Source organism: Maniola hyperantus, chromosome 20, assembly GCF_902806685.2.
Source record: "Maniola hyperantus chromosome 20, iAphHyp1.2, whole genome shotgun sequence".
NCBI lineage: Eukaryota > Metazoa > Arthropoda > Insecta > Lepidoptera > Nymphalidae > Maniola > Maniola hyperantus.
Window position 1 is genome coordinate 5,182,803 of NC_048555.1, and position 11,107 is coordinate 5,193,909.

Below are 11,107 nucleotides of genomic sequence, written 5' to 3' on the forward strand. Positions count from 1 at the left end.
AAATTATGCAATCGACCATAGAACCATAGACTAATAGTTGTAAACCATTTTATGATCTCTGGATTTTGGGTTTTTAAACCATGACTGAACACGTAGACTGAGTAAAAAAGCTAGACTAAAGTACTGTGTAACCGCGACTGAGATAGCGATAGACCGACGTAACGATGAATAACATGACAATTACGACTTACGACTAATATGCTATACAGAGACGCAGCTAACCTATTTTTTGTCCCTCATCGTGTAACCGATTTTTTTCAAAGAATACAACTTTAGTTGCAAAACAAGCTTTGAGAATTCATGGCGTCATTGTATTTCTCATTAGTTATTTACTTGTTTTCACATAAAAAACGTTTAATACTAATGTTGTTGATCGGTTAATACAAATAATGGGGCCGATTCTCTAGTACACAATCTCTAAACTAAACTAAATTAACAGGTCTAAATCTAGTGCTTTCCTTTTCCGCAAGCAACATTATGAAAGGGATAGCAATAGATTTAGACGTGATATTTTAGTTTAGTTTAGAGATTGTGTACAAAGGAATTAGCCACATTGACTACTAAACAATGGTAATTGTCGTGTTATTCATCGTTACGTCGGGCTATCGCTATCTCAGTCGCGGTTACACAGTACTTTAGTCTAGCTTTTTTATTCAGTCTACGGTATTTCCTCAGAATGTAAAACCGTTTGTGGGTTTTACGCACGAGTTTTATGTAAATCCAAAGAATTTCTAAATTCCTATGTCGATGCGTAAATCAAAGACAATGGTGACAATCACGTAGTATTATAGTAGGTACTTCATGAGTAGGTACCTACTTTAAACAACTTCTTTGTCACAGATATACAATAGTTGGCAGCATTCTCTTTGATTTACGTCAAGCACGGCACGCGCATGCGCGTTGGACTGCCCCGGACTAGAATACTCCTAGGTAGTATTAGTGATCTGTGGTTGGACTGCTGAAATAAATAAATAAAAAATACCAAATTGAAAATATCGTAGTTATGTATACATAGCTTGATATATAGTTCCTTTTATTTCTGTTTCTAATTTTGGGGCTGCCATTATAGATGTAGGAAATAATAATAATATTTTTTTTTTTTTATTTAATTGAAAATATTAAATAAAACTTAAAGCTAGCCTTATCTAATTACTATACAAATCATGCCCGCGTGGAATGGTGCCAAGAATACTGGCTGCATTTCCGCGCTGGACAGCCAGGCTGATCCGTTGTGCAAAAAATGAGCCAGCCCTTCTGTCACCTGAGGCTATTAATCGCGGTGAAATGACTCGTAATTTTTTTTCTTATTGCTGCGATACTGACATTTTGGAATTTGCCGCGCTTTTCCAGCCTACTTTCGTCTAGCCCTTATAGCCAGATTGTTCTGTGCCCGACATAAATATTGCACATATTATATGAGTTACGGCTGCTTAGGAGCCGCTCAGCTCCCTAAAAATAAAACTCGATTTTATTTTTGTTACCTACCTTTTATTTTTATTGCTCTTATTAACATACATAAACATTAAACATATCTACAAACTGTTCTTAAGACGGAGCGAATTTATAATTTGCAAGTTGTGTATCAGTTTCATCCAAGACCTTTTTCCATAAACAAGCATATCTAGTCAGCAAATTTTTTGCCGGAAATACTAAAATGTTATCCGGTAAATCATATGGGTTATAATCGCTCAAGTTAGGCACATCGTCATCTTGCGAAAACAAGTCTACTGGTTTCTTTTCTATACAACGCATGTTCACGCATTCACATCTTTGCAAAAACGTACAAATATCTTGGACACTTCTAGTTGAGATGCATTCGAAATTATTGCTCAAAAACTCAATAGAGCATCCGGGGGATTCGAAAACTTTATTTACTATTACACTAGTCCATTTGATAAATATTTCTTCTTGTATCCGTCCTTCTAGAGTTAACCATGGTGTAGGTATAATGTAAAAGTTTGGCTCAATTTGTAAGAGCATTGGTATTGCATATTTCGTAAGGATAAGTAGATTTTCGTAATACCCAACACGTCTAACCATTTTCTTAGCCTCGAGATCCTTAAGTCTGGCGTACAATACGTTTCGATCTATTGACAAGTGTTCCTGCAAAAAAATTGTCGGTCAGTCAAAACTTAAAACTGATTTCTTTTTGGATTTTCAAAAATTATCAAAAATAAATATTTCAAAACGTAAACTAAAACCTACATCAAGTAGTTGTATCTATCGGCACTCTGAGCACTATTAACATTAGCGTGTCGATGACGCGACCTATAAGTTTTTTAACCCAAAATCATGCAAAGCGCCTAAATACGTTGAAATATAAAAACACTATAGGCTCGTCTTGGCCGTTTGGCCTTGGCAGTTTTTAACGTAAGGTTCTCTTACTTTAGAATGGATTTTCAGTATTCAAGCAATAACGCATTTACTATAGAAACTATAAAATAAAAACTTACCTGTAATTCATGAAAAGAGCTACCTTTCTCCCCTTTTTGTTCCAAATATGATATTATTGGGTCTTGCATATCATAGACAATATCAGTTTCAGAAAAATTCACTACACTCTCCCTGTAAGTGTAATATAGTTATAAAATATTAATCAAATTATTTCATACATATACTTAAATTAAATGCGCCACTAGTATATAGTCTATAGTCACTAAGTTTCAGGTCTTGTATTCGTCACGGGTTTTCCGCAATATGGCGAGTTATTCTGGTCAGACTTGAAATTAAAAACAACCCCTTAAAATTACAATTACCACTTTGAGGACACACTTGGATGAATGGTTCAACTTATTTTATGAAAATTACTAGATTTTAAGCTAGACCAAACTCGATACGTTTTCTTCATTTTTTTATGTGTTTTGTTTATTAACCGCCATAATGCACGGCGCCATAATGACATGACGTCATATTATTATTATAGCATCAAACCAAAATCGAATGAGCAACATGGCAATGCTGAGGGGACAGGTTTCATACACACTATATGCATAACCTTTGCATAGTTGGGTAAAAGAAAAAATTGTAGATGAATAATATTAATTCTGATTTTGTTGGTCAAATATCAACCATGACTTACTTTGAAATGGAATCTAAAACGGTTTTATACTCAATGCCCTGGAAGCATTCAGAGAAAACCACCACATCGTCCTTGCTTTTCCATCCTATTGTGCCCGATTTTAATTTGTATTTTGTTTCCATGTCGATGACATTCATTTGTTCTTCTTGCATTATTGACCCCGCCGAACCGGTGACCACAGGTGTGGTGTCCGACTTTATGTCCAAAATATCGCAGGCAGACATTTCGCACAACAAGCAGTTGAGCTCACTGCATCCTTTTAAATCCTTCTCTGGAACTATACTGTTCATAATATCCGCTAAAAAGACGAGAAACTCCGACTCGAATCTATTAGCCCATTTGCGGCGATAAGCAGCTGAGATTTTGTACGCAGATTCAACGATATCATCGAAATGAACTTTATTAATTTTATTGTTCAGAGTTTTTTCCTTCGCAGCTATCACGCCGCCTTTCCTTAGTTGCTCCACTGCACTCCTTAGCGTGGACTCGGGATATACTTCGAATATCGAATATATTTTCTGTGCAGTCTCCTTAGGGACCTGATTTTTTATGGATAACATGACGGATAGGATTATACCCTCTTTCAAAGCCGCAAACTCAGGTCCGCAAGTGGTCGGTGTTCTATACACGTTGTAAGGTCGATTGGAAGTCGTAGGAGTGATGGTATATTTTTTGTTAAAATCTTCGAAGTTCAATGCGATACACGGAATTCGCTGAATGTACGGCTTGGTTCTTTCAATCTGGGAGGCGATCCATATCAACTCTAGCATCGGGAGCCTGGCTTCGTTGATACATTTATTTAAGCTTCCAATATGACGGAGTCTCAAAACTTTTAATAGACCATCGTATTTCTTTACCAGTTGTCGGCGACGTCTCATTTCGTTTATGATGCAATCTTTTTCATATGACATTACCGAATTCGATTCCAAAACCATCGATCTTTTGTGGCAATAGGCGGCTGTCTTTTTAGGGTCTTTCATAGTCAACAGATCCTTTGCTACAATGTTTCTAAGTCTCAACGAGCCCGGCTGCGATGAGGGACTCAGTACTGTAATAGCAGCTTTGCACAACATAAGGATTTTATCCTCTAAACTCGACCACGTCAAAGGAGTGTCAGTGGTTCTCTTCCTCTTATCTATTTTTGGTAATGGTTCCTTTTTCACAACTTTTTTAGGTCTATTTCTCTTCTTTACAATCCTTTTTATTACCTTTCGTTTAGCCGGTAGCGGTAAGTTAGGAAGTTTGAACACGAATTTGCGCCACAACCTCGGAATATCCATAAATATACTGGAATCGAACCCGCACGGTCCCAAGCCGTCGCCCAGACGATCCCCATTGTCGTACAATTGTACATCAGTTTCACATCGCAACGGATGTACTAGTTTGATCGAATCACGTTTTGATGCATTTATTGTAGTGTTGGAGCTGATGTTGGTTACGTCGAGCCAATATTGTTGAACATCTTCAAATGTTTTGAAGTAAAACGATTTTTCCAAGTCACTTTTATCAATTGGTCTGGGCCATTTGCCTGAAGTATTCAATATCTTTGCACGTCGGTTTACATAGAAAACGTAAGTGTTGGCTGCGTCTTTTCTTGATGTCGACGGTTGATGAATTAGTTGTATAAGGCCAAGGGCAGCTAAAATTTTGAGGATAATTTTTAAAGAATTTTGTAGACTTCTCGACTGTAATAAAGGATTACTCAATTTTTCTGGGGTATCTCGTATTTTTAACACTTTACATTTTCCATCTATTTTTAATTTTGCGACATCCGATGTTTCCAAATTGTTTATATTACTTAGAGCGTATTCGACAGTCATTTCTGGTATGACAGTTAGCATGGAGGTAAAGCCGGGCGCAAAATTAGTTTCAGATGTATGGTCATTGAAGTAGACGAACTTTATAACAAACTCGTGTAGTTTCTGAATTTTAATATACCTCTGATAGATGAATTGCCACTTTGGCCTAGCTGCTTCTGTTTTAGTTTTTTTAATTTTCCTGATTGGCTCTGGTTTGAAGCACAGCTCTTTGAATTTTTTCTTTATTATGTCATCTGTTGGCTTGATATTGGGAGCGCAGATGAGAAAATACGCTTTCTTTGGTCTGCTTATTTTCAAAATTTTCAACTGGCCATCGGTCATTAGTTTGTGGATAAATAGTTTGAGGGACTTTGTGTCCATAGGTGGTTCACCTGTTGCTTTAGACACTACCATACTCAATGTCTGGAATCCAATAATGTACTTTAACTCTTTAATGACCTTCAAAATTCCATTAGCATACTTCAGTTGTCTTAACGTCAGATTCTTTTTAGTGTTTAGGAGAGACTCCTTAACACTCTCACAACCTTCCACTGCTTTTAATTCAGTTATATAATTTTCCGCGTTTTCTTTAAAATCCTTTTCAGTTTCCCTGCAATCTTTATCCAGCTTTAGTTTCTTAATGGGTACATCATTATCAGAGTCTGAATCGTCTTTGTTAATAGATTGAATAGTTTCTTTTGAGTCCTGCACATGTTCAAGTAGTATACTTTTCTCTTTATCATATTCTCTATCAATTTCCTTTGTAGCTGCGACAGCTACGTATCTGTAATTAATAAAAATGACCTGTTACAGACTTGAATTATTTTTTTAGACGTTATTATAAACCTGTGTCATATTCAACATCAAAAGTGGTTGACCTTGCTAGATTTTAATTTTATAGTTTTAAGAATTATTACGAGCATTACTATTTATAGTATTACTTAGTTATTTAGTCAGGGAGGTCATAACATAATTGCTTATCGGGCCAGGTCATTATGGGACCCTGGTGTATTGGGATAGTATTCTACAAAGGTGTCAAACCAAACATGACAACAGATTATAAGCAGAATCCTTGTTTGGAATTACCAATCTAGTGATAACATAAAGATCAAGTGATTACTTAGAGACCATTGGGTAACCACTTAATATCAGATGACCTGTTTATTGGCACTTTATAAAATAAAAAAATTACCTAGCAGTCCTTTGTCTGCCTTTATCTTCTAGAAACTCCCTAACTAGGTTCTTGTTTTTGAAAACTCTGCATATGGATCTGCTAGTGTAAAATTCTACACCTAGTAGTTGTGCAATTTCCGTTTGTGTCAGACCTTTGAGACCTGCTTCCAAAATCTTTTCATATGCTGAAATAAAAACATACATTTTAAATGAGAAAATTATCTGTTTTATTTGGTAGATATAACAATGAATTAAGCCATATTAAGTAGCTTTGAAAATGAGTAAAAATCTAGAGCTTTAAACTATGGTAATAACTAATTGGTATACTTAAAACCTGTGGCATGTGGTAATAGCTGTGGTAGCCTAGTGGTTAGGACGTCTGCCTTCCAATCGGGGGTTCGATCCCGGGCACGCACCTCTAACTTTTCGGAGTTACGTGCGTTTTTAAGTAATCAAAATATCACTTGCTTTAACGGTGAAGGAAAACATCGTGAAGAAACCTGCATGCCTGAGAGTTCTCCATAATGTTCTCAAAGGTGTGTGAAGTCTGCCAATCCGCACTTGGCCAGCGTGGTAGACTATGGCCAAAACTCTTCTCACTCTGAGAGGAGACCCGTGGTCTGTAGTGAGCCGGCGATGGGTTGATCATGATGATGATGATACTTAAAACACCTCTATGTAAGACGGCAGCCTCAAAACAGCTGATCTGTTTGATGGCCTTTTAAAATCTTTTAGATCTAAGTTTTGTCTAGTCACGCTTAAAAAAGTTTTCCTTCAAAAATATTTCCCATGTTAAAAAAAATCATCATTTGTATTTTGAAAGAACAACAATTATTTATTCGAATAAGTATGTAGAAAAAAAAACCAGAACAATAAAATTACGAAGATGAAGATTGTGATCCCTTTCAACTGCAATAGAATAGAATACATTTTTATTCAAATAAACTTTTAAAAGTGCTTTCGAATCATCAGAATAATTTTATTTGCCACTGGTTTGGAATGCCACATATATTAATCTCAGAGAGTTCTTGGGATAATAATGTGGTGGACGCCCACCCTTCCGCATTTATAGAAGATAGAAAATACTAACCTTGTCTCATAATACCAACGCCTACCTTGTATTGGCATTGTAAAGGAGCTTTTTCAATTTCTTCATCTGAGTGTGGTTCATCAAAATTTTGTGCGAGTGAAATGAACTTTTTTTTGACAATTTCTTTATGTTTTTCGCCTTTAGAGCTTTTCTCTACCTTGACGTCTCTGTCATCCTGTAAGTGTACATATGTATATATCAGTGATGCTCAAGTCAAAACGTCGATGGTGTGGACTTAATTATTTAATAATTCCATAGGACCTGTTTGATTTCCCAGATATAAGTAGCCTATGTGACCTATGTCACTCTCTAGGTCTTCGACTATATTCATACAATCACGTCGATCCATCACAATGTCATTGCAAATACCTACTTATTTAAAAATTAAGTATATGGGTATTTGCGTACTATCTGAATCCATTATGTATACAATATACATGTACTTACATCCTTACAAAATAAATTACTATCGCCATTAATAACCACTGATTGGTATTTAGATTATAATATTTAAGACATAAAAACAACTTACGAAAGTAAAGATATACATTGTTTTCTGAAATCGCTTACTATGCTTTGATGTCATAAAACCTTTTTTGACCATAACCTCATTTACTTCAGAATGGTCAGGTCGTTCCAGTAAATATTCTACTGTATTTGCTATCAGGCCAACTTTAGGCAGACTCCCTAACAAGGGTTGGTGGAATCTCTTTAGCCGCAGTAATATGCTCTTCATAGCCTTGCCAGAGGTAATTTGTGTGGTGTAATGGACTTCGATCAAGCCAAGTTTATGTAGCACATTTCTATTATAAAATAAAAGTTTTGGCTCCTTGATTATTTTGCTAAGATTTGTTGTGCCAACTGTCATTTGTCCCTGGAAAATAATGTAGATATTCAATTCATAACATTATAAGTATAATATAACATCCAAGAATTTTCTTTTATAAAAAAATCTTATATTTAATATAAAACATTTTTGTATATTTTAAAAATTATCAAAATGTTTAATTATTTATTAGAGTGCATAGTTGCTTTTTTTTCAGAAAATGTAAGAACAGTTGCCTTGCTGGTTGCTCAGCACAATGTGCATTCTGATAGTAAGTAATGTTTTTCTTTGTTAACCGGGAAAATTTTAAGATACCCTGGGGAGTATATCAGGATATGTAGAAAAATCTCCTTGGTTGCATATTGCACTAAGCATATTAGCAGGCTTTGAGATCTCTTACAGACACATTGGTGCCCATTAAGCTTTGTCCCAGAGAAAATATAGCCCCCTATCTTGCACCTCGCTATTGTACTGGTAGCTTGTGCCACAGCAAGCTGCCATCTTCTCGTGATAGTACTGCCTACAATATACTTACATTTTCTCTCCCTTTACCAATCAATTCCATCAAGCCATAGTGTATTGATGTAAGCTGATTCAAGTAGGAAATTGGTAAATGAGGTGCCAAGGCATGCCATCTTTCTTCTATTGAAGCTACAAGTACTAAGTTGTCCCCATACTGTGATTTCACATCTTCATATGTCCTTAACTGTATATCATTCTCTGATATCAATATTCTAGTGGTATAGTTCGAACATGATCCATACTCGTTTTCAATTGGGCACCATTCATAAGGGCCATCTAAATGAGTGAGCTGAAAAATTGTACCTATTTAATATTAGGATTCACTTAACCTTGATAGGATTTTTTAATAGTTTAGTAGCTGATGCCCACGACTTCGTGAAGATTTAGGTTTTAAAAATCTTGTGGGAACTCTTTGTTTCCCGGGGATAAAAAGTAGCCTATGTGATATGTCACTCTCCAGATTTTTAACTATACCCATGCAAAACATCACGTCGATTCGTTGCTCCGTTGCGACGTGATTGAAGGACAAACCAGTAAACCAACAAACAAACACAGTTTCACATTTATAATTTCGGTACTTATGGTTGCATCATCATCATCATCATTGGCAGCTCACAACTGAGCACATATCTTCTCTCAGTATAAAGGTTTGACCATAGTCTACCACTCTGGCCAAGTGTGGATTGGCATACTTCACACACTTTTAAGAATATTATTGATAACTGTCAGGCAAGCAGGTTTCCTCACAATGTTTCCTTTTAATCATTACTGATCAGTGATCAATCAATTGATTATTGGCTTTGCCCCAGAAGTAAAATATTATAGTAGTAGTTAGTTTAATATTTATATTAAAAGAATGTCATATAGTCTCTTGTAGAACATGGACAATAACAAAGAGAATATATATAATCACTACGTGACAATGAATGATTAGGAACCATTCCACTATACTGAACAAAAAGACACAGTTCTCAAACATCAATCAGTTCAGTAACAACAACTGTCCTTTGGAACAATCAGCCAATTTACGTTCAGAACTATTTTGCGATATCGGTACAATACAAATTGAACCATGAAACCTATTACATCTAAAGGACGGAATAGTACTAATGGAACCTACTGTTAGAGTGAACTACTGTGCACTGTGTGTTAGAGTATGTTGTGTTTGTGTTCTTAACTAAGATTAATCATGTACTTACAGGGTCTAATATATATCCTGTAGCTTCATCAACGATCGTAAATCGATCTATAATTTCTACAACCACTGGCGGTTCAGAAACGTGAAATATAGATATAGATTTAGTACTGGTAATGAACTTCCAAAATTTCTCTTTTATCTTGGCAGTTATGGGTGTGCCAATACGCTTTTCCATACGTTTCCATAATGATTCAATACCAATGCCTTGCAGGCCATCCAGTGCTATTTCATCTAATAAAAACTCTTTGTAATTTAAAGAAAAACACTGAGTGATGTTTGCCATATTTTCTCACTTTTTAGGGATATATAATAATTATTATCGTGCCCATGTGTGTGGACAAATATATGAAGGGTTTTCTCAATTTTACCCTGTGAAAAAGACTGGAAAAAGATGATCTACTTTTTTATTAGCAAATATTTGGCGAATAGTGCTTCGAAAAAGTACTGGTAGGTACTGCAAATGGTCATTGATGGTATACTGGCAGACAGAAGATCACATGGAAGTAAATGTAATGGTGGTAGATATATTGAAATTACACTTATAAAATATATTTCACAATTTTACAAACAGCGACAATGCGACTTCGCATCATTTAAAAATCAAAATTCAAAATCACAAAATGAGGTGACACTTGACAGTGACAGCGCTCTCAAGTTAGTCAGTGCGGTGTAGATACTCTATGGTCAGTGTGACCATATTTAACTTTCGTATTCTACCTATCTAATTATATCTATGTATTTATTAATCTTAGATCAATATAAATATAGAAATAAAGAGGAATGGTACCTATGTAGTACAGAGAGAGCCAGTGCGTGCCAGGCTTTCGTTATTTTATAAAAGCTGAAAGTTTCTCTGCGTATTGTCCCCAACACTGGCAGGAAAGTTTGTTTGGATCATGGTGGCTTTGGGAGATAACAGGTAATTAAGGTGTAAAAAATCTTACTTCAAAGTATAAAGTCTAATTTTTTATATAATTTCTTCGGTTATAACCCTTACGGTTTAAAAGTTTAGGGGTGTCTTCCCAGATACCCTCATCATCATCATGATCATGATCAACCCATCGGCGGCTCACTACAGAGTACGGGTCTCCTCTCAGAGTGAGAAGGGGTTTGGCCATAGTCTACCTGGTACCACGCTGGCCAAGAATGGATTGGCAGACTTCACACACTTTTGAGAACATTATAGAGAACTCTCTGCAGGTTTTTCAACACCGTTAAAGCAAGTACTATAATCACTAAAACGCACAAACTTCCAAATGTTAGAGGTGCGTGCCCGGGATCGAACCCCTGTCCTCCGATTAGGAGATGGACGTCCTAACTCCTAACCACTAGGCTATCACAGCTTCATTGTGTTCATTAGTATTACGTAATTTTGGGGCCCCTTCCATAGCTGTACGTAGCGATAATTAATCGCCCTTTG

General features: G+C 36.0%; 1 protein-coding gene across 1 annotated transcript; it reads right to left on the minus strand.

The window, feature by feature from the left end:
• Window positions 1-1,449: 1,449 nt before the first annotated feature.
• On the minus strand, window positions 1,450-10,309 carry LOC117991641 (uncharacterized). Its single transcript, XM_034979236.2, has 8 exons — window positions 9,689-10,309; window positions 8,503-8,778; window positions 7,674-8,015; window positions 7,142-7,316; window positions 6,071-6,236; window positions 3,080-5,662; window positions 2,454-2,565; window positions 1,450-2,103 (listed from the first exon to the last, which is right to left on the minus strand). The coding sequence occupies exons 1-8, from the start codon at window positions 9,968-9,970 to the stop codon at window positions 1,546-1,548; spliced, it is 4,494 nt and encodes a 1,497-aa protein (XP_034835127.1). The 5' UTR covers window positions 9,971-10,309; the 3' UTR covers window positions 1,450-1,545.
• Window positions 10,310-11,107: the final 798 nt, after the last annotated feature.

Excerpts from the sequence above, each read along its gene's own strand:
- LOC117991641 (XM_034979236.2), bottom strand. The coding sequence starts at position 9,970 with ATGGCAAACATCACTCAGTGTTTTTCTTTAAATTACAAAGAGTTTTTA. Across the intron at positions 8,779-9,688 it reads CAGGATATATATTAGACCCT|CTCACTCATTTAGATGGCCC; the intron begins GTAAGTACATGA and ends ACAATTTTTCAG. Across the intron at positions 2,104-2,453 it reads GCTCTTTTCATGAATTACAG|GAACACTTGTCAATAGATCG; the intron begins GTAAGTTTTTAT and ends ATTTTTTTGCAG.